Here is a 26,336-nt window from a genome sequence, read left to right on the forward strand (position 1 = left end):
CGGATGCTAACAGTTGACGAGCCAAAACAAACGCTGATGGTCACCGGTTCAGGCGCTAGTCCGGATTGAGCCTAGAAATCATGCGCTAGCCAACTCCCGCCGAACCCAACATATACTCCAGCCACGCTTAGCCGAATTCAGTTTAGTGCTTCTTCAGAAGTTAGTGGGCTCTGTCGACTTGTTGGCGCTAGGCTAAATGTGGTTGACGCCATGTCAAGGCTAATGCAAACAGGGCTAGTGCGATTTTGGGCCTGATGGTTGGGTGTCGCCCATCGTGTGAATTTGCTCCACCTAAATATTTGAACAGCCGCTTCGTCTGTCCTAATTTGATCTAATCTGCTCGCACTCGCAGGAATTTGATCCTCAGCTGGATCCCTACCAATCGCAGTGCTGCACGAATCGCGAATCGAACGTCCAACTCATACTAATACGTGGACGCGCAATCACGTGAAGGTAGACGGCAAACGGATCTACGCGACAACTACACCGAAATCGTCATCATCATTCGCAAATGTACTCGCTCAAGCAGCCGCGACCTGCGCCGGCCACGCTCTCGTACGATTCGGGCCGGCCGAACGCAGCCGTATCCGCGGCACGATTTCCACTGCATGCATGGGGCCAACAAGCCGTTAACGCGTTCGAACGCGTCCTTGGCCCGTCCAACAATATGGCAACCTGGACCCATCTCCCAACTCCCGCAGAGCTCGAAACTGCGCTCGACGAGATCCGCGATGTAGAGCCACTCAACTTGCTACTAGAGCTATATGAAAGACAAGTCGCACGCACTGCGATTCTCATGTCGCTCAACGCCCAGCTCGAGAACGATGTCGCCGAACTCCAGCAGCAGCTCCACCGCCAGGCGGCATTCCTGCAGCCGCCGCCTCAAGCTGCGCACTTCCCACTCCACGCGCACCAACAAGACTTTATCGATCCGCAACTGGGAAATTCACCGGAGCGACCGCGATACAACGCACGCAAGAACGTATGTGTGCTTTATCACTGTTTCCGATCTACCTATGCTAACGAAATAGGGCGTCATTGTCGGCGTCGCGCCGCCGTACAGCGGATACCCGGCCAAAGTCCCGCTGACAGCGTACCAGAACGGATATGCATCCTATTACTCCCAGTTCCGTGCGCAACAGTACTCCCCGTACACTGGCCCACCGACGTCGGTGGACTTCCATCGCGAGAGGCAACAGAGCCAGCCGAGCGAGTCACCGATACAGAGGCGTGCAAACGGCTCCGAACGGACAGAGTCCGAGCCTTCAGCTGACAGCGACCAGACGCTTCACGCCACTGCGCGAGAAGAGGAGCAACGAGGTGCAAAAAGAGCACTTGCTCAGACTGAACCTGACAAAAAAGATCCAGATAATGCGACAGAAAAAGATATAATAATAGAAGAACCTGCGCAGCCAGATCACCCGAAGAAACGTGGGCGACCGCGAAAGAAACATTGATGTTCAACACAAACAATGAAAGCAGTATACGATAGTTTGTTGGTAGAGTGTATTGAATAAGATAAAAGCGTTTATGTAATGTGGGTCTGCTTTTATGGAAACGGCGCGGTCTATTAATGGTTTGATTTAATGTGTGTTCACGCTCGCTAATATTCTGTGTATAATACTGTATGCAATACATTCGGTCTCGATCGAATTTAATTGTACTTAATGACTTACGACTTCCAGTTTTGATTCAGTATTATCATACGATTTATGCTGACTACCGTCAGTACGTTTATATTTGGGGTTAATGGTAATCTCACTGTGTTCATTACACGTCGAGTGTTTGACATGACGAAGTTCCTGCTAATGCGGGTTAGGGTGGAAGGTTGAGTTGCCAGCTTAAAGCTTGCTGTCGTCATCACACACCTCGCATACGGCCGACTTAGTCTCGTATTAATATCTAAAATACATGAAGTTATACTACTATCATACATACCATACTAACTCCATAACCACACATGCCCCTATCCTCATTATAATGCGAGCGCTCAGAACGCGTACCTCGTCCGGAGACCCGCAACTTTGCGTTCAACCTCCCTCACCGTTCGCTCTAACTCCGCCGCAATACTCCGCTTCTTATCAGCCGGCAGCACCGCATACATTTCGCACAAATCTCCATCAATAACCGATTTCACTGGCACATACGAGCCTCGATAAATCAAATGGTCACGACCAGCCAGAGGCCGCGCCTCATTTCGTAATAATGTCTCTAGTTGTTGGAAAAAATCAACGTCACCGTGCGATGCGAAGGGCGCTAATACCCCGATAGTGCCTTGTAGGCCCGTATATAATATCAATTCTCGACCTCCTGGTATTAGCTGCGTCTTCTGGATCGACGTGGGAATGTCTTGTACATAGAAATGCGCCAGCATGTCTAGTCTACCCGACGCACCATCAAGATACGTCCTCGCATTCAGTAATTGTGCGCCGTTATCCTCATCTGCATCCCGCGAGACCGACTCCTTACATCGTAGGACCCACAAATTGCCAAATTTGTCGCCGCCAGCAACAGTCTCGTAATCGAGCATCGTAACGCACGTCGTGTGTCGCGCAACAACGTCGTCCGTAAACGGCAGGAACTTGTTATCCGAATGTCGATACACGAGATATGTCACTCCCTGTTGAATATCTCCAATAATGATCCGATTATGTGCCGCATTAATAGTCACAATGTTGTTCAGATTCCGAGACTTGTACTCGCTCTTGCGTAGCAATCGCTTCATTCCGAACTCATATATCCTCAAACACCGGCCAACGCCAACCAGTAACCGACCCTGGAACTCCAACATCGCGACAGGAGCATCGTCAACCTCCGTCTTGTGCACAAACTCCAGTCCGCGCCCCTCGTCCACAATCTTGTACACATGTAGGAATCCACCTCCGCACCGCCTAGGAGCAAGAGACAAATCCTTGGCCGTGCCTACCACCAAATACACATCCTCTTCCTCTTCTCCATCTGGCTTCCTATCCACTTCTTCATCCTCTTCCTCCCGACGTCGTTGAGACGCCGCAAATGAGCACACCGTAACGCTAAACGCGGCCTCATTACTAACCAAATCAATCCTCGCAAGTTTCTCCTGACTCAAAGGATCCACAATCTCTATACACGATGCCCACTTTCCGCTAAATTTGGGATTGCCAAACTCTTCAGCCGGCAAATCTTCGTAATCAGATTGTTTTCGAGACTTCGACAACAACTCTTGCCGGGCGTCCGGAGCGAGTGTGTTGTTGTCCGATTCAATCACATAAAAAAGAGCACGATTAGGATGGCGGACCAATCGACGCGGCGTGTATGCAAGTGACAGCACATCGCTCTTTGTATTCTCAGTAAGATCGTTCACCATAAATATCCTACTCCGTTAGCCCGATTCAACAACTGTAACAATCTTCATCAGAAGGGACAGGAAAGTGGCCAGTCAGTAGGAACAATTGGTTATAGTACATCAAAATTATCCTCACAGAGATAGGTAACCTTATTTTCATCATTCGGCCCACTTTCCAGAATACGCATTAATAATAACATACCGTAAGTTGCTTCCTTCGATACCAACGATACCCATCTCGCACTGTTCACTGCTGAAACCGTCACCGAATTCCAGAGCCTCGTACACTAATGGCGTGACCATGAAACTCACGTCCTTCGTGTATGCTAGCCATGATCGACTTGATAATGCAAGAATTGCAGGCTGGTCCTGCGCTGTGACTTTGAAAAGCTTAACCGGCCTTGCGCCCAAGAACTGTGTCTGCGTATCGGACAACTGACCAGTGATAGTGTCGAGGACAGCACGCAGATAGACGCCGTTATAAAGGCCAATATGAAGATACAACGTTGAACTGGCCCCGAGCAGCTGAGTATTCTCCACAAACGTTGAGTCCGGCATACTCAGAATACGAAGCGCCGTCGGTGATGATGTCAGGGCCTGCACACTAAGTGACTCCAATGTGTTCTCCGGATCAAGAGAGATGACGTGAACCGTGCTATCATCGCATCCAACTGCCAAGAACGAACTTCTTACTTTGCCTTCCGGGACATCGCCAACAGACAACGACGTTATTGAGGCACCCATTTCTTTTCGGTCTTGGTACTCATTAAGTTGCCCCTCATCGTCCAACTCAAAGTACACTATCTCACTGGTCGACAGTGCGACAGCCACTTGTCTCGAATTCGTTGTCGCGGCCACTACCATAGTATGAAGAGGGGCTTCCCATTCGTCGACTTCCTTGCTCGCGGTTATATGACGAATTCCCTTGGGATACACCTGAACAAGTGAATCGTCTCCGACCTGCTGTACGGCAAGCGTTGGCGTAGACGACAAAAACCCTGAATCCGTAACTTCCTCGACCGTTTCGCCAATTGACAACACTAACGTTCCATTCGTGAAAGACAGCACGATATAGGAATCAAATGTATCCTGAGCCGTCAACTTCGTCGTCCAAACAGCAGTTGGCTCACCGGGCAGCTCACTCGCAACAACTTCCGTCACGTCCAAGCCATGGCGTATACTTCGGAAAGATGATCGCGGTCCTTGACCGGCGAGCGCATATATCTGAGGCGCATCCTCACCAGTCAGGTTGTCAACCTTCGCATCAATCAACGGGTTCAAGGTATCCATTGTATACACCAAGCTCAAATTTTCAAGTGGCCGAGGATGGAAGTGTACGGCGGGATAATCCGACATATCACCCTTGACATAGTCTGTACTGGTGAATTCGTTTTCACCGGATTCCTCACCGAGTTGTACAAACTGGTAAAAATTGTGCGAACCCCCTTCAGCTGCCACGAAAAGAAATCCTGATTTCAGGATGTTGAGACTCACTGCGACTGGTACCGTATCGAAATATTGGATCTTGAGAGCCTCTACTCCACGAACATTATAGTCGATTGTCACTTTGAAAAGGTCGCCTTCGTCCGACTGCAACAGGAAAAAGAAGTCCCTCTAAGTTCCATTAGTGGCTATCAATATTATACATTTGAAACCGGACCCACCTTCATCTTGTGCATGACGCCGCACACTATTATCCGTTTTCTTGCTGGATCATCGTATGGAGTCCGTCGCCGAGGAATGGGCACCCGATGGACTGCCTTATTCATATGCCGATACACTATATGTCCTTCTGTGCAGACCAGAACGCCAGATGGCCCATCTGCTCCGCCGGGAACCTCCATTAACAAGTTCGATTGCCGATCCACAACGTCCGACCACATCCGCACAACATGATTAAGTCCAAGATCCAACTGATAAAATGTAAGGGTCTTTTGTATTTCGCGATACGCCTGGCCGGACGGATCAAGATCAGCCTCGGAATAGTCAACCTCGAGTGCAGCGAAAATAGGATTATCATACCCAACATCCAATCCCGTAACAGCATAGAGCAATGACCGTGGCTTATGCGCTTCTAATGGGGATGAGATTGTGATATTGGCACTCGTATCGCGATTTAGAATGTATACCAGCTTGTTCTTCTCAACCGATGCAACCATGGTCGCTCTTCCCTTCGGATCAACTGCGAGATATTGCCCAGGCACCACGCGTCGCACGCCAGTTTTGCCAAATGTCTCGAGATGAACTTGAACAAATTGCGTCTGCTCAGGCTTATATTCTAAAATAGCAATCCTTCCTGAATCTGACCCGATAATGATACAGTCTTTCGAACTCCCAGCCACACGAAACGGTTTGATGGTACGTATAATTCCAAACACTTCCGTTGAAGTAATCAGTACCAACCTTCCGGCAGATGGATCGAATCTATATAATTGCATCCGCGATCCTGAAGCTGTGACGATCTCCTGCTGTCGTCTGCCAGAAAATTGACCAACAATAGACGATGTGACGGCCGATGGCGGCACGAGTGTGAGCGAATACAGAGAGATGGCCGAGGACATCTTGATCCGATATCGTTCGAACAAGATAGGATCCCAAAAACTCAGCCAGATAAGGAATCAGGGCCAGTTGGACTTTGCAAGTCACAGTGAATGAATTGAACGAGGTTCGACGTGAATCGAAGTTATAGAATCGCTGGCAGTAGTCTTCCTGTTTGCGAGAAATTTTGCAGCAGACAGCTTGTGCCGGATCACAAAATGTGACCGGAAGGACCACACACCCTTTTTTTACTTCCCTAAGCCACGCCACGAGTAACTTAAAACCAATCTACATCATTTATTTCGAAAAGTATGTAACTATACCATTAGAAACATATCAATAATACCAACTAATGAAGTGAACATTCTATAGTTTAAAGCTGTCATGTGTACAATATCTCTTCCTACAAAGTGCAAGCCAAAAGAACATTACTCAATGTGTGACCCACAGAAGAACGTACGTAATATGTCTACTGAAAGAACAACAGAAGTAGTAATATGTCTACACCTTACGAAAGCAAGAGCATCCTTCTAATACTATAAACCGTCTACTTCTACTATAACCTCGATGCAACTGGAGCTTAAGCACTGCTCTTTCCTGCATCCTCTTTCAAGGTAACAATCCTATTCAAAATGACACTGTCTTCGGTTGTCTCACGATCGATGCAGAAATATCCAACACGCAAGGCCTGGAACCGCATACTCTCAGGTCCAGCACCTTCCTTCACGTTCTTCCTCCGGAAATCATCGAACCCGACCTCAATAACCGCATCCTTATATAGATCCAAAGAGTTCGGGTTGATATCCGCTATGAATCCGTCAGGATTGCTTTCCGGACTCTCGGACAAGAATAATCTATTAAACATGCGCACTTCACTGATGCTGACAGGTGAATTATGGGCTGGCGATTCTCCCACCCACTGGATATATGTCTTGGGCTTGATCTTCCTATCGTTCTCATAAATCGCATGAATTTCAGTCACCTTACCAGACTCGTCCTTTCTGAATGAGGTGACACGAACAGTGTACGGGACCTTCAGTAACCCAACAGACTTGCCAGGTGCTAGTCGGAAGTAATCTTCTGAGTCCTGTTCTCTGAAGTCGGAACGATCAATGTACGCTCGCTTTGTGAACGGAACGTTGTGTTCGCCAAGTTCAGGAGAGCCAGGTTTGTATGGTAAGGCGATCAACTCGACGTAATCATCGGGAACGTTATCGAGGATGAGGAGAACGGGGTCCGGGATCAACATGAGGCGTGGAGTATGATCTTCAAGATATCGTCGGATCGAGGTCTCAAACCGGGTGACTTGAATGTTGCTGTTGGTGGTCGTAACACCAAGCTCATTGACGAACGACAGAATTGCCTCGGGAGGTACACCACGTCGGCGAATGGCAACAAGAGTAAAAAGGCGTGGATCATCCCAGTCGCTTACAAATCCTTCCTTGACGAGTCTGGCAATCTTGCGCTTCGACATAATCGTGCCGGTGATATTCAGACGCCCATACTCACGCTGAGCGGGCTTGTAAATCTCAAGTGCATCACAGAGCCATTCATAGGATTGACGCGAGAGATAAAATTCGGTGGTACACAGCGAGTGTGAGATATTTTCGAAAGAATCGCACAAGCAGTGAGTGAAGTCATAGGTAGGGTACACCTTCCACTTGTCGCCAGTTCGATGGTGGGGGGCGTTCAACACCCGGTAGGCGACAAGGTCCCACATCTGGGGGTTAGGATCTTCAAGATCCATCTTCATGCGCAGGGTTGCCTCACCTGGGTTGTACTTTCCATCCCGCATAGCTCTGAATTCATCCAGTGACTGCTCAATCGGCTTACTGCGATGTTTACAAGGTATCCGAGCACCGCCGTTATCACCACCACGGTTCTCGTGCACTTGTTCCGGAGTACAGAAGCACACATATCCCTTGTCCCTGCGGATCAACTCCTCCGCAAGGTCATATAGCCGCTGAAAATGATCAGATGAGTAAGTGATCTTGTATGGAGTGAAACCGAGCCACTCGATAATCTCGAGAATCGCAGTGAAATATCGCTCCTCCTCGGCTTCCGGGTTTGTGTCGTCGTATCGTAGATAGCAAATACCGCTATGGTACTTTGCATAACCAAAATTTACCGCAATGGCTTTACTATGACCAATGTGCAAATAACCGTTAGGCTCCGGAGGGAATCGAGTAACAACAATGCCATTAGTAGCCTTCAAGTGCCCCGTCATTAACTCTGGCTTGATCTGAGGATTTCCGCCCGGCTTGTGCAGGTCTCCCAAAAATCCTTCAGTGAACATATTCCTGGCTTTCTTCGGCTCGTCAACAGTAGCAGCATCAGGAGCAGCCTTTTCCATTTTCGACTTCTTCGGCGGCGCGTCCCGTTCGTCTTTCGGTCCCAAAACATCTAATAGCTTTCTATCAATTGCCTTCTTAACTTCCGCAGGTGGTGCCCATTTCAGGCCTGGCAATTTCTTGATTCCAGCCATCAGACTAGGAATAGACTTGTATCTGTTGGCAGTAATCGACTTGCTGTTCTCGGCAAAATACGTCGCTACCTCCTTGTCTATCATTTCCGGTGTAACTTCCTGGCCTCCAGCAAATTCAGCACCTGCCTTGAACAAAGCAAAGAGGACGGCACTTACCAACACCAGCAGCAATATCTAAATCTGCGCTGTTTGCTTTCTCTCCCGCTGACTTTATATACGCAACAGCAGCTACGAACCTTTAGCCAGCTGTCTCGTGACTCAGGATCAGATCAGGCATACTCACCTTCCAGCTGGATGTTGCTCTTGATCTTCTTCACAACTACTGCATTAGTCACTAGCGACCGCGCCGCAAGAACTGACGTGTCCGGAATATCCTTTGTAGCCGTCCCTAGCGACTGGAGGAGAGAAGCAGTGCTCTTATCCTCCAGTGCCGACTCGGCCCCGCATTCTTGTACAATAGAAGCAAGCGCAAACGCAAGCTTTTTGTTCTTCAGAACATCGTTCAGTTTCTGGTCAGTAAGACCTAATATTGCCAGCTTAGAAGCTACTTCGTTTTCATCCGTCATCGGTGAAATTTCTGGTAATGCGCTTGAGTTTGAAACGGCGGTGAATTGGGAAGAATAAACTCGGACAATCGAGAATTACGATGTCGCCCTCGTAGTCCCTTACCCTACTATGACACATACGGCGCAGCTATGAGAGACTCAAAACAGTCAAGTCCCTTCTCCCAAATGACTGGCATTTTCAACTAATGTCAGGCAACTGCATATAAATCAAATGAGGAAGAAACATGCAACATATTGAATTGCTTAACTGTGAAGTACGATAAGCTGGTAATATCTGAAAATGTTACATCAGGCATGGCACAACTTCTACGTTGCAAATCGGTTCTAATTTTTATAACTAATAAGGCAATCTTTACAAGTCCAGGCGTTCCCTATATTACTATACCTTCCCATCCACCACCGGCTCCGACACGCTTACAGAAGTAATTGTCACATGGTGAGAATCATTGCGTTCTTGGTAGGCTTGCACATCGAGAAAGTCGTATTCACCGGTCTCGAAACTCCAATGCCGCTCCTCGCCACATGCTAAATGACTCGTATATCCATTTGACAAGCATTTCCACTTACCAATACCGTTTTCGGAGGGGTCTGCATCGTACACACTAATACTGCATGTCCCAGTCCGCACCTCGTATGATTCGTCACCTACTAATGCGCGTCCGAGAGCAATAATCGTTGCAGCATGGGCACAAATAACAATTGTTGTAATCGTTGGATGGTTTTCGTTGCAATCCATAATCATGGCAGCCAGCACTGACTTGGCCCGTTCATGCAATTCTTGTACTGTCTCGCCGTCAGTTGACGGTACTGCTATTGGCTCGTAATCTAGCGAAACTCTTGGGAAGAATGATTTTAATATCTCTTTTGATGCAGCTGCGAAATCAGTTAGCGCCAGCTTCGATGTGGCCACTGTCTACCAATGAACATGCCTCTAGGATGTGTTTTCCGCGTCCGGCCATACCATTCACTAAGTGATATTCCTTCATTAGCAGTTGAGATTCATCTGAGCTGAACAATGTCTTGCTTGCCATACCCAACTCCGTTCTCAGGAAGAATATCAACCTTTAGCATATCCGATAGTTCACAGATAGTCTGCAAACATCGGTAAAATGGCGACGTGTAAATTCGCACGACTGCTGGCAGAACATCAAAAAGATACAAGCTCAGTTCGTGCGCCTGCTCTTCTCCATGGGCAGATAACGTTGGATCGCCGTCAATGCCCGTTGGTGGTGGTTTTGGCGGTACGTTAGTGTCCCAATTTGACCGAAAGCCGTGCTAATAAGGTCAGCAAAATGGTGAATAATATCTGCAATTGAGCGGTTTGAGGCATACTCGAGTGATGTATATACGTTCCACAGGCATTGTTGTATCGCCTGTAATTTAGGACTTTGTGACAAACGTCCCGCAGCCGTAGTAACTAAACGAACGCAGAGTCTTCCAATACCTACTAATTGAGTATCTCAATTTCAATTGCAGCAGGACGCGACCATTCCTTTGCCTCGGGGCAGCTGTGCCCGAGAATTAAGCTTCGTGATTTGTGAATCACGAATCACACTTGCGCTTTGAGAATTTATAGAAATTAATTAGCAAAACAGATATCGCTTGTACCTTCTGTCCGAGGTGTATTAACGAACATCTAATATCAGATTGTTACTTGATGTTCTAGTAACGGACTGTTTACTAGCTCTAAGAACATTTTGTGTGAAAAGAATCAAAACTGGCGCATCTCGGTACTTGTCAGATCTGTCGTTCCGCAAAGGCACAGTACAAATGTCCAAAGTGCCTTCTTAAATAGTACGTACGCAAAGTTACTTATATAATCAAATGAATTGTGTGCAGTGTACGTCTGCTAATGGCTTTATCACAGTTGCTCTCTGAAATGTTACAAGGACGGGAGCCATACACATGAGCAATCGGATGCTGGCAGGAAGGCGGAGGGGGAGAATACGGCAGGGACTTCAGTGGACCAGTCCGGCTCTGCTGCCAATGTCGTGTGTGTGGATGACGCGCAAGGAATACCTGATGAGCCCCGAGAAAAGCAATATGCAAGTCTCATGAATGATCAAGTAATAGGAGACATGTTACGATCACCAACACTTCAACATCACTTGGTATCTATTCACGAGATACTGAGTGACCCTGCGCAATCAGGGGAGCACACTGCTGAAGGACGACATGATGTTGCATTAAAAAAGTTTAGAGAGCTGAGAGCTGGCGGGATTGAAGACAATATTGAGGTGGAAGAATTCGTTGGTCGTGTCCTGCATATATTAGAAGGACGCCCAGCTCCAGATTGACCATAATTCCATAATTTGCGGCAATCTTATATGGTACATAACCTTTTATTATAAGACAGATTCTGTAAGCCTGTACAATGCCCAAACAGATGTACCAACCTTGCAATCCGATGGTCTCGTATAGTAATTGCCATAATCTTCACAACTCGCCCTTATAGACGCCTCTCGGCAGTCCTGACTGGCCCGCCACCTTGAACCTGAAGATCTCGCCACCCTGGTCTTTCTTCGCATCTTCCTCGCTCCAGACATAATCCAGGCTCTCGTCCTGAGATGCCGTAGTGACAAACAGTTCATCCAAATTTTTGCCCCCGAACGTAGGACAGGTGACTTTTTCAGCCGGGAACTTATAGATAGCCTTGAGCTCGCCTGTCTTGGAATCGTGCTGAACGATTCTGCTGCCGCCCCAGAGAGCGATGAACAAGTCACCTTGAGCGGAAATGGTCATTCCATCAGGAACCATATCCGGGTGCTCGATCTTAATCAACGCATGCTTATTCGAAGGATTTCCCGTTGTCATATCGTAATCATATTTCCAGACTGTCTTTGTTGGCGAGTCATTATGGAACATTGTCTTTCCATCAGCAGACCAACACAAGCCGTTGGGAATCATGCAGCCATCGTAAATCGTCTTCACACTTCCGTCGGGATCCAGTCTGTAAAACGTGCCAATCGCCGCTGGACCAGTTTCTCCCCACTTTTGCATCATCGTGCCCGCAAAAAACCGGCCCTCGGCGTCAACATTGCCGTCGTTGAAACGCATGATCGAATGCTTCTCCGCATCAGCTTTATAGACATCGACTTTGTACTGGAGCTCGGCATCCACCAACTTTGCGACTGCGAATCCGTGCTTCGCGCCGACTACAAATATTTCGGGGGATTCTGGAGTGAGCGCAAGTACACCAATTGGCTCGGTATACTGGGTTGTCCGGACCTGTGATGCACCTTCCGTCCAGGTGTCGAAGACCTCGATTGCTGGTGCAGACTCGCCACTCGTCGTTGCGTAGGATTTGGTCGAAGTCGACTCCGGCAAAGCAACGCCGTTGATAGTCTGTCTGTGGATATCAACAAAATAGAGCTCGTCGGAGGAGGGAACGTAGGTCGGACCCTCACCTAGGAGCGTGTGAGGCGTTATGTATGGCTACGTTCGTAATTAGTGAATGAATAGACGGAAGAGGAAAAAGTGTATACGTTAGGAATAAAGTATTCAGCAACCATGGTTACAATTGAATGTGCTGGTCCTGCCAACTGAATACCGGTTTTATGGTAAAACCTGAGATCTCGGTTGGCGCGAACAGGCTACAGTTTCGAAGCCTTTAAAAATGAAATTGAACGTTATCAGGCGCCGCACTGGCGCGGCGACGGTAATTCCCTAACCCGCACTTGTTCAAGTGGCTATCATTCATCATTCCGTTCGTTCCCGTCCCGTTCAAGTTCCGGTTCCGGTTCCCGTTCCCGTTTTGGTCCAAACAATAATGTTCCATGGCTTGAATTGAAGATACGCAAGCCGTCTGGCATGCAAGACCTGGCCTTTCTCTGGGGAATTATGAGGATCCCGTGCAAAGGCCACTTACCCAGGCATTCCGGTTGCTCATGGCCTTCCCATTCTCAAGGTCCCGATTCAGCCTAATCCAGGCTTGAATTTCACGGCCCACCATCGCTATGACGACAACCGCACCGAATGTGGTCGCCACAGCCAAACCTCAATAAGAGTATCCTATTAATCCTGACGAGGCACGCAGAGCCGGCAGGCTTGTCATCAGCAATTCTGTATTCTCGTCAACCTTAAAAATAGGCTTCTTGCATGGAAGCATTGTCCGCCAAGATTTTCTTTGCGTGCATATTTCGAATGAGCGAGTCTATCGCCGAAACTCCGGCGAACGTTTGCGAAGTAACTAGAACCGGAAAATCCATATCAATATATGAACGACGATATCTATGCAATTCGACGACGACTATTGACCACTTTTGATAACCACGTAATGAAACCAATAATATACAAAATAATAAATAAACATTGAATTCCAGTTATCCAAAAATTATGCAAAGCTATTGTCTATCAAAAATTATGTTGCAAATGGCGCGCTTAAGGGCTCTACGACAACGCCCGGTTTCACGATAACCTTTGGCTTAGTGAGTCTCTGAACAGTTGCCTGTGTACTCCATAGTTTTCCAATTGGCATTCTCAGAGAACGCTCGTACTGCTCGCGAGTCTCGTACGGGAAAGGAACTGCGCCGGCAGTATACTTCGCGCTCTTTTTAGCCGCCTTTTCGTTTATGATCACGTTCTTAAGCTTAGAGTCCTGGCGATTCTTCGGATTGATACCTTCAATTTTCTGGATAAACTTTTTCTGAGGCTTTCGGACCCCCTTGCCTGTCCAAGAACCCTATAAACCGTTAGAACTGAGAAAGGTATACATCATGATGGTAAACATACCCATCCCGGAAGAGTAACATCGACCTCCTTGTCTCCTTCATCTTCAACCGTCTTTTGCTTTTCTTCCTGAAATTCCCGCACGACATCATCGCCGGCAAATGCTCGCTTGACAAGTTCGCGCTGCTGGAATTCGGCTGGTTTAGCACGCCGTCCACCTTTGTGGACCATCATGACGTGCGAATCCTCCCCATTGACAGGATTAGCTTCTGCATCAGGGTCGCCGTGCACATCTCGAATTTGCAGAATCTGGTTGACATCGATCCGAACTTCAGCCTCACCGTCTTCAACAGCCTGTACAGCTTTTTTCGCTTTCCTTCGAGATCGTTTTAGCCTTGCCTCGGTCTTAGCAAACCTTGTGCTGTCTTTGGAAAGCGATAGCACTGAAGCTCCTTTGGCAACCGATCCAGGGTCGACATCTTGTATCCATGGATTAGACGCTTTCGATGATTTAAACTCTCCTTTCTTCGACGTCTGCGTTTTGGATATTGTAGACACAGAATCAGCGTCCTTGACCGCAATCGAAGCCATCTCCCGTTCCAGACCTACGGGCGCATCATCTGCTTCGATAAATTGCTCGACCGACTCTTGTGCAGCATACTTCGACTCCTGAACGCCCGGAGCATATCGACGTCGACCTTCGTTAATGATCTTGACAGCGGAATCAGTAATATCCTCTTCCGTTTCGCCATCGCGGCCATCTTCCATCCGACGAAGCTCGTCAATTGATTCTTTGTTTTGCTTTCGTAGACGTTCCTCCGCCTCTCTCATGAACTTCATGGCCATAATGCCACTCGCTTCTTCAGTCGCTTCTTCATCATCATTGATATTGGGGAGGTCATCGCCACTGATGTCGTCATCGTCCCCTTCGATTTTGCGCGTGAGATCTTCTCCACGTCGTAGCATCTCCTCAAGTTCATCTCTGGTACCTTTGCTCTTGTGTAAGTTCATACGCTTAACATCACGAGCCCAGTTACTAGTATTCTTATGTCGAAGTTCCATTCGCTCGCGCGCATGCTTGACCAATCTCCCATATGAATCCTCGTGGTCCTCGTCACCACTTTCACCCTCAAGTTGAGCAGCAATTTCCTGTGCGCGTTCTCTTTCCCGTTTGTGGATCTTGCGATATGTTTTGCTCTTAATCTTCTTCACTCGCTTTGCCTTCATTTCCTCTCTGAACATCAACTCTCGCATTCGTCGGAGCTCGTTTCGACGAGCTATGACTTCGGCAAGACTAAATTCCCGACCTTCCAGCCCATGAACCAGCTTTTCGCTATCCAGTTCGTCGTCCAGATCCAGAGCTCCGGTAATATCAGCCGTCGCGGCTCCGCCGCTCCGCTGTAAAGGAAACTCCAAGTGTTCGGCCTCTCGATTTCTCTTGACTGTATCTTCCCATTTTCCCACCTCTTCTTTGGCAATTTCGTAAGCAGCCGCCCGATCAACGCGGACTTCAAGTCGCCGACCCAGTCGACTCTTGACAACTTCAGATTTTCCTTTTGATCGCTTCTCGAGTTCATCAAGACGGGCAAGCGATCTTGTACCAAAGGAGGACGACGTATGCGCACGAATATCATCCAATGTGACCTTTTTCTTTACTGGCACGATGTCCTCACCATCGTCTACTATTGGGGCAAAGTGAGTCGGGAGACCAAGTTTCTTCCGTTTTTTGATCCTGACCACATCCTCTTCAGACTTTTGTGACGCCTTTTCTATAGCTTGCTTGAGTGACTTAATAGCGTCGTCGTCCTCCTCCTCCTCCAAGTCTGAAGGTACAAAATCTGATTCGATATCGGAGAAAGTTGCCGTTGTGTGATGAATGGATCCTTCGCTGTCAGAAACGCCGGAGAATGATGGTCTCTCATCATCATCAGATTCGTCTCTGCCATCCTCACTATCATCCTCGCCGTCTCCACCACCAGCAGATATTTCTGCTGATACCAATACTCCAAATTCATCAACAACATCCATGTCCACACCATCCTTCCCATCAGATCTGTCGTCGACGTCATCGTCCGGGACACCAAGAAAACTGTCCTCGGAATCACTGTTGCTGGCATTCTCCTCTACCTCAAGATGTCGCAGCGCATTCTCTAACTTCTTCTTCGCCACGACATCTAGCCGTTTAGCCTCAGACTTATTCACCTTCGCCATTTTTCCGTGGCGTCTGTTACCAGTAGAGAAGTCTCATAGTATTTCGATGTCAGTACCTAAAGTTTTCTAGATTTAAGAAAAGTCCCAAGCGCTCGTGAAAAATTTTGGTGCGATCATTTGATGAGAGCTTTGCAGCGTATAGCCACAAGGCATTTGTCGTATATGCCTTTCCCTTGAATAGATCTTGCGCTTTCGAAATTGCGGATTAGGGCAAAAAGTATCACTTTGGAGTAACTGATTTACTCGTTTCAGTCCGAACACAGGTTTTTCTCAGTGTTAGTGAAGCCATTGTCTGACCGCTTGTCTGAATCGGCTGACGGTTGTTTCGCAGTTTTTGGATAATGACTACTGAAAGCTGGATATGAACAAATTTGCTGATTTGATACATAAATGTCTTCGCGGTTGACGTCCTACTGAGTGCAACAAGAAGCTGCTCTGGCGTCATTGACTATTTCCTGGATTGGCTCTATATAGTTGTCTTTATTGGTCTCTTCTTTGTGTAGACGAATACTTGGCTATATGTGTGGACCTAGAAGAATTGTGATTCCTAGTTGCTGTCTGCTGTCATTGGATGCATGCACTCCTTAGCCACCTATTTTGTCAATTCGCCGTTGGTTGAGGCATTTAGTGGCATTCTGTTCTATGCTATTACTTATTCGATGCCCGTAGAGCCAGTATACATCATCATAAGTACTCTAATTTGGGTATTTGGGAGTACAATGGCTTCGCCTTGTTTTCTCGACTTGTTTCCAGCAGACTGATGCCTTCCAATTTGCCAATTGCGACAGCAGATCTTTGCATGATCCCATTTGCAATGGTTTTGTACTGTATCGGCAACTTTGTTCCTTTTATCTTAATTCGTGGCATACATTTGTCAGTCGTTCACACATTCGCGAAACTTGACTCTATTGGCATGGAGTACACCTACCTACTCGCAACTCAGCCTGAGTCTCACCGCCCATATTTTGACGATAAGCTTGCGGCTGCTGCGGATAAGGCTTTGACGGCATTAAAGAAAGCCGAAAAGATCTGATCGCGGTGTGCTGAAGCTCAAAGTTAACTTAGCGGAGCCTAATGAAGAATGACAAGATGACGGGAAACAGTGAATAGTTCCCAGCTGGGTATAGGATGAGAAGATGAAGCGAAGGCAGACATTATAGGCCGTATCTAAGAAACTCCAAAGATATGGCGAGAGGAAGTTAGCATGAATGAGAGAATGAGACAGTCGAATTTCTTATGCAGGAACGGAACAATGAGTTCTACAAGGAAATTGAAGAATTCAAAATCAGCTACGATTAGTATGTCGCGAGCCCATTAATCACGCAGCGGCTAACGCTTCAGGGGTGATACTGGCATACTCTCTCATCCTGTATAAGTATATTCCCATGTGGGTTGCGTTGCGTTTGCTCAGGAGACTGCAATATCGTCTGTCGCGATTGCCTACGGCTTTACATCTGGCGGAGTCTTGGCCATGCATCCCTGGAATTTCCTGAGAGCAAGATTGGAACCCATTTGGATCTGTCAGTTCCACGATTTGGGTCGCTCTGTTAATTGGCTATTGCTGAAGCTTTCGTTGGACCAGAGAGCTGTTTTCGTGAGATGCGAATTACCGGATGCACAGCGCCTATGCTGAGTTCCATACTAGAACATTCAAGTATATTGCGACTGCTAGTGCAGGTTGATGATAATGACTTAGGAGCGGTGATAGCAGTGATGAGCAGTGATACAACATTCGAGTGCTTTGCATATGTAGGATTTAGGAATGGGATAATAACAAGATAATTGGTCTTCATTGGGTACGGAAGGTATGATAATGGCGTTAATTGGCATTTCCATTTGTCTTTCTGTGGTGTATATTAGCTGTATATACTACAAGTCCACGACATGACTGAATAAAGATAGTGTTAACTCGAAACACCAGGCCTTACCTGTGCGGCGCGATGAGCAATTCCAGGATTAGGGCGATTTTGTGGTGAATTTGGAATTTGGAAAACCTCCTCCAGCAAGTTCGAACTCTTCTCAACCTAGCTTCCTTCCCGTTCTTCGGTTCACTTAAATCATAAATCCACTACACTCCATCTTCATTCACAATGTCGACCAAGAAAATTGTTCTGTTACCTGGCGACCACGTGGGTAAGGAAGTTGTTGCTGAGGCCAAGAAGGTGTTGACCACCATCAGCGAACTCCGTCCTCACAACAAGATTGAGTTCGAGGAGCATCTTATTGGTGGTTCGGCAATTGATGCCACTGGCGTTCCTCTTCCCGAAAAGACTCTAGAAGCTGCAAAGAATGCAAACGCTATCTTGCTGGGCGCCGTCGGTGGACCTAAATGGGGTGCTGGAGCGCCCGTGCGACCGGAGCAAGGTCTGCTCAAGATTCGAAAGGAGCTTAATCTCTATGCAAATCTTCGGCCGTGTAATTTTGCTTCCGAATCGCTCGTGAAGTACAGTCCCCTCAAGGAAGAGATTGCAAAAGGAACGGACTTTATTGTCGTACGCGAGTTGGTTGGCGGTATTTACTTCGGTGACCGCAAGGAGGACACCGGTGATGGTGTTGCGTCAGATACAGAGATTTACACAGTCCCCGAGATCGAGCGCATCACAAGAATGGCAGCTTATCTTGCTCTTCAGTATGATCCGCCTGCTCCAATTTGGAGTTTGGACAAGGCTAATGTTCTTGCGTCCTCACGTCTCTGGCGCAAGACTACTGAGCGCGTCATCAAGGATGAGTTCCCTCAGCTCACCCTCCAACATCAGCTCATCGACTCTGCTGCTATGATCCTGGTTAAGTCCCCTCGTCAGCTTAATGGTATCATCCTCACTTCAAATATGTTCGGCGATATCATCTCCGATGAAGCCTCAGTCATTCCAGGATCTCTTGGTCTCCCACCATCCGCCTCTCTCGCGTCTCTCCCTGACGGAAACGAGGCCCTCGGTCTTTACGAGCCCTGCCACGGTTCGGCTCCTGATCTGCCCCCAAACCGTGTGAATCCGGTATGCTCCCGTAATTGTTGGTGTCTTTTTCGGAGAAATATGCTGACTTAGCAGGTTGCTACCATTCTTTCGGTTGCGATGATGCTTCGTCTTTCGTTGAACATGAAGGCGGAGGCGGACGCCCTTGAGGAAGCTGTCCGCAAGGTTCTTGACGCTAAGGATATTGGCGGATACGATGTCCGGACAGGCGATCTCGGTGGTACCGCAACTACCTCGGAGGTTGGCGACGCTATTGTCGAGGTCCTTAAAAATCTTTTGTCGTCTTAGTTTTTGCATGGTGTGCATTCCTGGCAACTAATAAAAAATACAAAAGTTTGTCTCATGAAGAATACGATTTGTATTGTAGATATACCCATAATATGAGTCAGTTCTACAGGCTCAAATGTTATTTTCAAGTTGAAGAATAATTTTATTAAAAGATATCTTTTCCGATCTGCAGCTGTCGCGCGAATATCTTCTGTGTGGTGTCGTACATGTCCATTACGGGCGGTCTTGTGCACTGCGCCGTTTTAAACTTCGTACAATGCACCCAACGCAGCGCTTCGAATATTCCTGATGAACATATTCGACGTACAACCCACATTGCATGATCAGCCCTATTTATATTAGACCCTGCAATAGTGTAGTTGAACGCGATATCTACCGTTTGATTGTCTTTATCTCTGTTTATCACCGTCAGCATGCCGCTGCACGACGGCCATTACGTGGACTCATCAGTGGTCCCTGTACCCGCTGCGAAGATATACCGTCGTGACGAAATCATCGGCCGGGGCAATTTCGGCGTCGTTTACAAAGGATACAATAACGTCGAGAAGATGGTCGTGGCAATTAAAGTCCTGAATTTAGACACTGCGGAAGACGAAGTTAAAGATGTTCGCCACGAGATCGCGCTCCTGTCGGAATTGAAGCAAGGCGATGCCCAAAACATTGTGCGATATCATGGGTCACACTTGGTTGGCTCGCGGTTATGGATTATAATGGACTATTGTGCCGGCGGCAGTGTGAGAACTTTGGTAAGTTTTTTGTCGAGAAGGCTTGTATTTGACAAAGTCTTTACTAAAATTTGATCAAGCAATTGGCAATGGGCAAGATTGAAGAGCGATTTACACAGGTTATTGTTCGAGAATCACTGATAGCTCTATCCTATATTCACAAGGCCGGAATCATCCACCGTGACATCAAAGCTGCGAATATTCTCATCAAAAACGACGGAGGCGTGCAACTCTGCGACTTTGGTGTAGCAGCCCAAATATCCGCAAACCATCCCAAGCGAAGTACGATTGTCGGCACCCCATACTGGATGGCTCCTGAAGTCATCACAGAAGGTGCAACGTATAATTACAAGGCCGATATTTGGTCACTCGGAATTACTATCTATGAAATGGCTACTGGACAGCCTCCGTACGCAGATCAGGATGGTATGAGGGTCATGTTCTTGATCCCCAGGTCGAAGCCTCCACGACTGGAAGGTGCTCAATATACACAGAGTTTGAAGGAATTTTTGTCTCTGTGTCTCAACGAGCGACCGGAGGAGCGACCAAACGCAGATGAATTACTCCGGACACGATTTATTAGAGTCAGCAAGAACGTTCCCACATCGTCATTGCGCGAATTGATTGCGAGATATCGGACTTGGAGAGATCAAGGCAACGTCAGGCGAAGTATTGCGCTTGCGAATAATAATAAGATTGGTGGCCCACCAGTATCTGGTGTTCAGGTCGGCAGTGATGGCGAGGACGGATCAATGGCGGACGACGAAGAGAACGACAAGGAGAGTGTTGGATGGGATTTCGATATTGAGAATCAGAGTACTACTGACCTTTCTGCGGCTGCGCAACCGTCGGACAATCGAAGACTGTCGGATGGATCTACGACGTCGTCCAGCAGCTTTTCTGAGACCGATGGCATGATAAGTTCAATCGACAGCACACGTGCACTGGAATACTTGGCCGATCGTCAGATAGATTCAGACTTGAATGCGGAGACGCTACGACTGGCCACTCAATTCCCAATGACGAACCCGTCCACTCATGCTGCCAAGAAAGTCGGCAGCCTCAGCCCTGGACTGTCTCGGACTGCAACTCAGGCGCCACATCCTTTGCTTCAGCTTTTTACCAATAACGATGGGCCGTTAGTGTCTCAAACTGTGTCTGCTACGACGTCTTTTGCACCAACAGATGTTCCGTCACCATCACGCTCTGGTCCTGCAACAACTAGTTCGTCTCCGGTCGAGATCGAGATCCCTACATTCGAGGCGATGAAGAATCTCGCGTCCGCAGCGGCCACGGCCGCCGGGAGCGGACTGAACACTGCGGACTCTACTCAACCACAACCGCCCCCAAAGTTCAACACACGACTATTTCGTTCAAGCTCCAACGCGCCACTTCACAATCCTCATGCTCATCCTTCGCATGCCCCTCCACCACTGCCACCACATTCTTTATCGTCTGCACCGCTTTTACCGCCTCCAACGCCACAGACGATGTCAGCCACAATTGCACGCGCACCAAGCCCGAGGACATCACCTACAGCTGCCATATCATCTCACCCACCACAATTACCGCAGATCCCCCAACTTCCGTCACTTACGGCTTTGTCTCCATTGACACATACGGCGTCTCAAGTATCACATATGTCTTATACACCGCAGACAGCGTCATTTTCTCCTACGGCTGCGCAATCGCCGCTTCCCATGACCGCGCCGACAACGCCAGCTACTCCCGCGTCTATCGCCCCTTCACCGCAGTCCTCGATTCCAACAACTACGCCGTCTCGTGCTCCTTCACCTAAGCGCGGGGCACATCCTCCACCTGTCCTGCCTCAGCCGGGGCTGCCTTCACCATCAAAACCCGACGTACTCCGCCAACCAAATCTGCAGATTCCTATTCCACCCCCACCGTCGACGCTGTATTGGAGCCAGGCCCAGGCGCAAATGCAGATGCAAATGCCTGTATCTACTCCAAGCTCCGCAGATAGCTCTAATATGTCATTTTTTGGCAAAGGTCTAGCTGCATCGCAATCGTATAACTCCAGTGGCGCCAACTCGTCGTCTCCCACGATGCCGATGAACACTCCGAACGCGGAACTGTTTCCATCAATGCCGGACGTGGATCTACTTAGCATTATGACGGAAACTCAGATTTCATCACGCGACAAAGTTGTTGAGGAACTGGGCAAATTGTTTGGACGCTTGGAGATGGGCCTGGAGGTTTTGGAGTCTGGATTTAAGGTATTGAAGGAGGAGAAGGCTGAATGGCGGTGAGACACATATGGAATACATGCGGCAGTTACTCACACTTTGGTTAGTTATGATTGTTTGATACAAAAGTTATGAATTAAGGCGTTGGATCAAAGCTATTTATTTTGTTAATATTGGTGTTGTGTGATACTAGATTTTTTTTGAAATAGGCTAATATATAAGTCGGTGTTAAAAATTCTCGTAAATTGAGCGATGTAGAGGTAAAGGACGGATTCGCCTGGTAGAATTCGAGCCTCAGATTCCGCTGTAAGTCAGGGAACCGATAGTGGGAGATTGCGGTGCACCTCGGGTACCCATTCTCTGCTTATGATCGACATAGAGGAGGAAACTCCGGACTCCCTTCCAAATGCAAATTCGTTCTATACGAATTCTATACAGGTTGCTTACTTCCACAGCACGAACATATACCATACTCCTTTAAATTCCAGAATGACCCGGAGCAGTCATTGGACGTGCACAGCCAATGCAAAGTGGGGTCTGGTCGCAAAACATTGTAACAAACAGTGCAAATATCTGAGCTCGCATCGTTCGTAACCGTACACTGACTACAATCTAACAAATCGTTCTTGTAGATGTTTTGCTTCTCAGCTCTAAGATTGTATTGTTCACCCCTCCTGATCATCGACGGCTGGGGTTGGCGGCTCGCACTGCATTCCATATCAGACTCACCATCCAAGTCAACTATCGTTCCGACGTCAACGTTGACAATACTTTCTTCTTTTGTCTTGTCATACATTCCCCTCATCTCGTCATTTAGCCACTTCCTTTCGTTGTTGGTTAAGTCTTTTGTATCCAACCGCTTATCGTCAAAGTATTCTTCCATTACCTCATCGTCGTATTCCTCTTCATCCTTCGCCACTTGTATCTCAAATCTCTTTAGCGCAGCATTCATTCGTAGTTCGCGGCCACGTTCGCTGTTTGCAACGCGAGGTATTCGGTTATTGACCCTGCCACCTTCAAGCTCCTTCCTCTTCTGTAGATCCGTGCCAGTTTTCAAGCCTTCGCCGTCAAATTTCCGTTTTCGTGTTCGTCGGCGCACAACCCGTGTCTTCCGGGTCCGTGAATATGATCCACCACATAACTCCTCCGGCATATCCTGCTCGGACAATGGGATCGAATCAACAATAGCAGAGGTGCCGAGCTGGTATCCACGGGAATATAAACCTTCCCCCGTGTAGTTCTTTGCTTGGAGTGCCTGCAGTTCGCGCATGAATTGATTTCGCACCCCCCAAAAAGCCTTTGAGTGATTCATCTGCTTATTATGCGCGAGTTCGTGGATCATGACGCTGAGGACCTAAGCAGTGTTGGTACAAGTCAAGGCCTTGCCCACCCACACCCAACGTACCTGTCTAAATCCTAAATATTGGCCGTCAGGACCACGTAAAACTAATTTAATATTCTCTCCAGCGTTGTAATTTATTCCCCAGAATTCTCTATTGTATTGGTTCTCTTCGAGACTCGTCACGCTTAGCGAATGGCTCCTCATGATCGGAAATACAATGGCTGCGACACGGTTCAACATGTCCAAGCTTTGTGGAGGCGACACCGGCAAAGGGTTGATAAATGTGATCCGAGGATTAGGCAGTTCATTTTTTGCATTAAACCGCGTTATTGACAGCGGCATCACGGACGGGGAAAGTTGACAAGTTAGTAAAGATCCTCCGATATTGCAATAGCCGATATGCCATTAACTCGTGACGATTAAAGTCGTAAATGGACTTCTACAGAATAAGTTGCGTAATCAGTCACGTGCGAGATTAGATGACAGCACTCTTAACGCCGCCGATGGTGGTAGCAAGTCCCAACCCATCTTTCTCCCAGACCAAAATTTTTCTTTAAGTCCAGATCAAGCACTTCGAGCGACGACGACGACAGAAGGCAGTAGCAAATGGTGTCAATTTCTCGCGATTCGTCGTTGCTGACTAGAGAACTCATGCTACCGCCGCTTTCACCATCAATACCGGTTCCAGGCCCCTCGTCTTCGACGATCCCGTCCCCGAATATATCGCAAGCTGCATTCACATCGTCAGCGATGGATTCATCAAAACTAAAGCGAAAACGACCTGAATATGGTCCAATTACACCGTCTTCGTCGTCTGCTTCCGATTCAGGCGACGAGAGCAGCATCGGACGGTCATTGTTGCTTCAACAATATGACCGGCGGCAGAGGAAGAAGCGCGTGACCATGTCAGGTTTAGGCATCGCACAGCGAAATGGTGTTGCTTTAGGAAACAGTGACCAAAGTAGCGAAGACGAAGCAGATGGAGAGGAGGATGACTGTTCTACAGCTTCAGGGAAGGACGATCCACAGTCTGCTGACAACCTGGCTAGAAGAATTCACCGGGCATTTGTTCAAAACGCATTATCAGAGATGGATAAGGTACGTTGACAGGATCTTGATCTCGGCTGTGGGTTGAAAATTGTAGTACTAAGATAGTAATGTTTGCAGGGAAATACCGCTCCATTACATGATCTTACGAGCCAACTGTCTGTTAAGCTATTCAGCCCGGAAGGATTATCCGCCAGACAAGTTTACCATGTTTTGTCTTCGCTCCTATCACACGTTGACCGCCTCACTACGACCACCTCCGTTTCACTCATCCGAGCCATTATCAATCTTCCAGGGATTGATACAGATCCCGAAACCCTTCCGGGCCCTCAGCGAAAAACATTTTCAACGCTCGCCCAACTCTACGGCAAGTTTCTGGGAGTCCTTGTCTCCAGTATGCCCAAATGGTACACTGAAATCGCCTCGCGTATTGTTAGCGAGTTTACAGGGGCTAGTGGTAGGTCTGGGGAGAGGTGGCATGCTTTATTGAGATATTTAGTCGCACTAGTACCTACGTCTGCATCTGTTCTTCAGAGTGCTATTATTAAGTCGTTTCCATACAAGTACGAAGATTCCGGAAGTCTTGCACGATATGTGGCGAATATATTACGTGTTGTGGAGTACGTTCCCGAATTACAGGGTGGCATTTGGGGAGTGATCGTCGAACGGACGGTGGAGCTAGATGTGGACATTGAAAACAAGCTTGACCAATTGGATGACGAAGATGAGGATAACGATGTGGATGATGGCGATGCCGCGTGGAATAGGCTTGCTCCATTGGGCATTGATAGCAACTTAGAGTTAGGGACGAATTTTCAAGAGGACGAAGTAATCCTTTCCACCCAGCTCGGTGGCGAAATTCTAGATCCCACGAATATCAAGACAATGTCGACTAAGTTGGATTCGCTGGTTGCATTTCTTCTTGGCCAACTAAAATTGTCTTTTAGTGCTTCTGAAGTCCCTTCGAATGAGTCGCTAGTTCTTTACTCCACTCTTCTTTCCCATTTTGCCACATATCTCCTTCCAACACACAGAACGCACGCTATCCAGTACTTGTTCTTCTCAGTGTCGCAGTCGGCGCCCGAATTTACAGACGCTTTCCTAGCGCTTCTTCTGGAAACTGCGTTGGCACCAGCTGAGGCAATTCCACGACGGCAAATGGCAATGCAGTATCTCGCATCTTATGTTGCTCGAGCTCGTGCCGTTACTGACTCTCAGCTCCACTCTGTTATTTCCATCCTTAGTGCATGGGTATCAAGGTATCTTGACGAGCGAGAGCCTGAGGTGCGCTCCGGTGACTCAACGCCTCTGCGGAACGGCGCTCGTGGTTGCATCGACATGGCTCGTTTCACAATGTTCTATGCTGTCGTGCAAGGATTTTTCTATATCTTCTGCTTTAGGCACCGTGGGCTTCGTAGCGAGGAGGACGACTCTGGGCATTCCGGTGAATGGGTTTGCAACATTTCTCAGCTTCTACAGCGTGTTGTTAACTCTCGCTTCAATCCTCTTAAATGGTGCAACGCAGATGTAGTCTCCATGTTTGCCAAGGTCGCGCAGCGTGAAGGTGCTGCGTATTGCTTCTCGATCATTCAGAAAAACAAGCGGGGAACGCTTGTTGTTTCAGATGCGCCCTCGCCTACTGAAGGATCGGCCACTCCTGCGATGAGGGCCAGCTCCCTGTTGGGTGAAGATTTCAACGGTACATTCAATAAGGTGGAGATGAAGCCTCTAGAGGGATATTTTCCTTTCGATCCACTTGTACTGAAGAGAACTAGATATCTTGTCAGGGAGAATTACGTTACATGGGCAGAAGTTGCTGGTGACGAATTTTTTTCATCTGACGAGGAGGAGGAAGACAATATTGATGACAGCGGGCATGAAGGAGAGGACGAAGAGGACGGAGAAGGCGATGAAGACGATTATGAGGAGGAATATTAGTCACTGTAATATGTTGTATTGTAT

At 47.8% G+C, this 26,336-nt stretch overlaps 12 protein-coding genes across 12 annotated transcripts; 6 read left to right on the forward strand and 6 right to left on the reverse strand.

The window, feature by feature from the left end:
- The first annotated feature begins 305 nt into the window (after window positions 1–305).
- On the forward strand, window positions 306–1,745 carry V1508DRAFT_454189 (uncharacterized protein). The gene is made up of 2 exons (XM_066942570.1): window positions 306–982; window positions 1,032–1,745. Exons 1-2 carry the CDS (start codon window positions 512–514, stop codon window positions 1,455–1,457), a joined length of 897 nt encoding a protein of 298 aa, XP_066797766.1. The 5' UTR covers window positions 306–511; the 3' UTR covers window positions 1,458–1,745.
- Window positions 1,498–6,057, reverse strand: V1508DRAFT_412044 (CPSF A subunit region-domain-containing protein). Its single transcript, XM_066939553.1, has 5 exons — window positions 4,990–6,057; window positions 3,528–4,939; window positions 1,939–3,353; window positions 1,763–1,883; window positions 1,498–1,715 (listed from the first exon to the last, which is right to left on the reverse strand). The coding sequence occupies exons 1-3, from the start codon at window positions 5,884–5,886 to the stop codon at window positions 1,991–1,993; spliced, it is 3,672 nt and encodes a 1,223-aa protein (XP_066797767.1). The 5' UTR covers window positions 5,887–6,057; the 3' UTR covers window positions 1,498–1,715; window positions 1,763–1,883; window positions 1,939–1,990.
- Window positions 6,058–6,140: 83 nt separating this feature from the next.
- On the reverse strand, window positions 6,141–8,954 carry V1508DRAFT_412047 (tRNA synthetases class I, catalytic domain-containing protein). The gene is made up of 3 exons (XM_066939554.1): window positions 8,632–8,954; window positions 8,505–8,576; window positions 6,141–8,452 (listed from the first exon to the last, which is right to left on the reverse strand). Exons 1-3 carry the CDS (start codon window positions 8,912–8,914, stop codon window positions 6,444–6,446), a joined length of 2,364 nt encoding a protein of 787 aa, XP_066797768.1. The 5' UTR covers window positions 8,915–8,954; the 3' UTR covers window positions 6,141–6,443.
- Window positions 8,955–9,142: 188 nt separating this feature from the next.
- V1508DRAFT_412052 (histidine phosphatase superfamily) lies at window positions 9,143–10,362 on the reverse strand. Its single transcript, XM_066939555.1, has 4 exons — window positions 10,247–10,362; window positions 9,948–10,189; window positions 9,844–9,881; window positions 9,143–9,787 (listed from the first exon to the last, which is right to left on the reverse strand). Exons 1-4 carry the CDS (start codon window positions 10,274–10,276, stop codon window positions 9,294–9,296), a joined length of 804 nt encoding a protein of 267 aa, XP_066797769.1. The 5' UTR covers window positions 10,277–10,362; the 3' UTR covers window positions 9,143–9,293.
- A 278-nt stretch (window positions 10,363–10,640) lies between these two features.
- V1508DRAFT_350117 (uncharacterized protein) lies at window positions 10,641–11,211 on the forward strand (the record flags this gene model as incomplete). The annotated part of the gene is made up of 3 exons (XM_066936776.1): window positions 10,641–10,708; window positions 10,782–10,902; window positions 10,942–11,211. Coding segments are annotated over 3 exons (459 nt in total), but the record flags the coding sequence as incomplete, so codon positions are not given.
- Window positions 11,078–12,523, reverse strand: V1508DRAFT_437690 (uncharacterized protein). The gene is made up of 2 exons (XM_066942148.1): window positions 12,400–12,523; window positions 11,078–12,349 (listed from the first exon to the last, which is right to left on the reverse strand). Exons 1-2 carry the CDS (start codon window positions 12,424–12,426, stop codon window positions 11,351–11,353), a joined length of 1,026 nt encoding a protein of 341 aa, XP_066797771.1. The 5' UTR covers window positions 12,427–12,523; the 3' UTR covers window positions 11,078–11,350.
- A 751-nt stretch (window positions 12,524–13,274) lies between these two features.
- On the reverse strand, window positions 13,275–15,610 carry V1508DRAFT_350159 (small-subunit processome; the record flags this gene model as incomplete). Its single annotated transcript, XM_066936777.1, has 2 exons — window positions 13,275–13,595; window positions 13,646–15,610. 2 exons carry the CDS (start codon window positions 15,608–15,610, stop codon window positions 13,275–13,277), a joined length of 2,286 nt encoding a protein of 761 aa, XP_066797772.1.
- Window positions 15,611–16,395: 785 nt separating this feature from the next.
- On the forward strand, window positions 16,396–17,083 carry V1508DRAFT_280129 (uncharacterized protein). Its single transcript, XM_066936516.1, has one exon. It carries the CDS (start codon window positions 16,554–16,556, stop codon window positions 16,824–16,826), a length of 273 nt encoding a protein of 90 aa, XP_066797773.1. The 5' UTR covers window positions 16,396–16,553; the 3' UTR covers window positions 16,827–17,083.
- A 712-nt stretch (window positions 17,084–17,795) lies between these two features.
- On the forward strand, window positions 17,796–19,207 carry V1508DRAFT_366341 (Isopropylmalate dehydrogenase-like domain-containing protein). The gene is made up of 2 exons (XM_066937362.1): window positions 17,796–18,786; window positions 18,841–19,207. Exons 1-2 carry the CDS (start codon window positions 17,884–17,886, stop codon window positions 19,051–19,053), a joined length of 1,116 nt encoding a protein of 371 aa, XP_066797774.1. The 5' UTR covers window positions 17,796–17,883; the 3' UTR covers window positions 19,054–19,207.
- Window positions 19,208–19,297: 90 nt separating this feature from the next.
- On the forward strand, window positions 19,298–22,217 carry V1508DRAFT_437694 (kinase-like domain-containing protein). The gene is made up of 2 exons (XM_066942149.1): window positions 19,298–19,799; window positions 19,859–22,217. The coding sequence occupies exons 1-2, from the start codon at window positions 19,467–19,469 to the stop codon at window positions 22,046–22,048; spliced, it is 2,523 nt and encodes an 840-aa protein (XP_066797775.1). The 5' UTR covers window positions 19,298–19,466; the 3' UTR covers window positions 22,049–22,217.
- Window positions 22,129–23,732, reverse strand: V1508DRAFT_412068 (WLM domain-containing protein). Its single transcript, XM_066939556.1, has 2 exons — window positions 23,391–23,732; window positions 22,129–23,339 (listed from the first exon to the last, which is right to left on the reverse strand). Exons 1-2 carry the CDS (start codon window positions 23,667–23,669, stop codon window positions 22,416–22,418), a joined length of 1,203 nt encoding a protein of 400 aa, XP_066797776.1. The 5' UTR covers window positions 23,670–23,732; the 3' UTR covers window positions 22,129–22,415.
- A 498-nt stretch (window positions 23,733–24,230) lies between these two features.
- Window positions 24,231–26,312, forward strand: V1508DRAFT_350206 (RNA polymerase I-specific transcription initiation factor RRN3; the record flags this gene model as incomplete). The annotated part of the gene is made up of 2 exons (XM_066936778.1): window positions 24,231–24,425; window positions 24,495–26,312. The coding sequence occupies 2 exons, from the start codon at window positions 24,231–24,233 to the stop codon at window positions 26,310–26,312; spliced, it is 2,013 nt and encodes a 670-aa protein (XP_066797777.1).
- Between the last annotated feature and the right edge of the window lie 24 nt (window positions 26,313–26,336).

Source organism: Lipomyces doorenjongii (genome assembly GCF_038497915.1).
Source record: "Lipomyces doorenjongii strain NRRL Y-27504 unplaced genomic scaffold V1508scaffold_8, whole genome shotgun sequence".
Taxonomy (NCBI): Eukaryota; Fungi; Ascomycota; class Lipomycetes; order Lipomycetales; family Lipomycetaceae; genus Lipomyces; species Lipomyces doorenjongii.

Excerpts from the sequence above, each read along its gene's own strand:
- V1508DRAFT_280129 (XM_066936516.1), top strand. The coding sequence starts at position 16,554 with ATGCCTTCCAATTTGCCAATTGCGACAGCAGATCTTTGCATGATCCCA.
- V1508DRAFT_366341 (XM_066937362.1), top strand. The coding sequence starts at position 17,884 with ATGTCGACCAAGAAAATTGTTCTGTTACCTGGCGACCACGTGGGTAAG. Across the intron at positions 18,787-18,840 it reads CCCCAAACCGTGTGAATCCG|GTTGCTACCATTCTTTCGGT; the intron begins GTATGCTCCCGT and ends CTGACTTAGCAG.
- V1508DRAFT_454189 (XM_066942570.1), top strand. The coding sequence starts at position 512 with ATGTACTCGCTCAAGCAGCCGCGACCTGCGCCGGCCACGCTCTCGTAC. Across the intron at positions 983-1,031 it reads GATACAACGCACGCAAGAAC|GGCGTCATTGTCGGCGTCGC; the intron begins GTATGTGTGCTT and ends CTAACGAAATAG.
- V1508DRAFT_412052 (XM_066939555.1), bottom strand. The coding sequence starts at position 10,276 with ATGCCTGTGGAACGTATATACATCACTCGA. Across the intron at positions 10,190-10,246 it reads AACGTATATACATCACTCGA|CACGGCTTTCGGTCAAATTG; the intron begins GTATGCCTCAAA and ends TGACCTTATTAG. Across the intron at positions 9,882-9,947 it reads CTTCCTGAGAACGGAGTTGG|TGAATGGTATGGCCGGACGC; the intron begins GTATGGCAAGCA and ends AATATCACTTAG.
- V1508DRAFT_412047 (XM_066939554.1), bottom strand. The coding sequence starts at position 8,914 with ATGACGGATGAAAACGAAGTAGCTTCTAAGCTGGCAATATTAGGTCTT. Across the intron at positions 8,577-8,631 it reads GAGCAACATCCAGCTGGAAG|CTGCTGTTGCGTATATAAAG; the intron begins GTGAGTATGCCT and ends AAAGGTTCGTAG. Across the intron at positions 8,453-8,504 it reads AGATATTGCTGCTGGTGTTG|GCCAGGAAGTTACACCGGAA; the intron begins GTAAGTGCCGTC and ends AATTTGCTGGAG.
- V1508DRAFT_437694 (XM_066942149.1), top strand. The coding sequence starts at position 19,467 with ATGCCGCTGCACGACGGCCATTACGTGGACTCATCAGTGGTCCCTGTA. Across the intron at positions 19,800-19,858 it reads GCGGCAGTGTGAGAACTTTG|CAATTGGCAATGGGCAAGAT; the intron begins GTAAGTTTTTTG and ends AATTTGATCAAG.
- V1508DRAFT_412044 (XM_066939553.1), bottom strand. The coding sequence starts at position 5,886 with ATGTCCTCGGCCATCTCTCTGTATTCGCTCACACTCGTGCCGCCATCG. Across the intron at positions 4,940-4,989 it reads GCGTCATGCACAAGATGAAG|AGGGACTTCTTTTTCCTGTT; the intron begins GTGGGTCCGGTT and ends AATGGAACTTAG. Across the intron at positions 3,354-3,527 it reads ATCGAAGGAAGCAACTTACG|GATATTTATGGTGAACGATC; the intron begins GTATGTTATTAT and ends CTAACGGAGTAG.
- V1508DRAFT_412068 (XM_066939556.1), bottom strand. The coding sequence starts at position 23,669 with ATGCCGCTGTCAATAACGCGGTTTAATGCAAAAAATGAACTGCCTAAT. Across the intron at positions 23,340-23,390 it reads AATATTTAGGATTTAGACAG|GTCCTCAGCGTCATGATCCA; the intron begins GTACGTTGGGTG and ends AACACTGCTTAG.
- V1508DRAFT_437690 (XM_066942148.1), bottom strand. The coding sequence starts at position 12,426 with ATGGTTGCTGAATACTTTATTCCTAAC. Across the intron at positions 12,350-12,399 it reads CTGAATACTTTATTCCTAAC|CCATACATAACGCCTCACAC; the intron begins GTATACACTTTT and ends TTACGAACGTAG.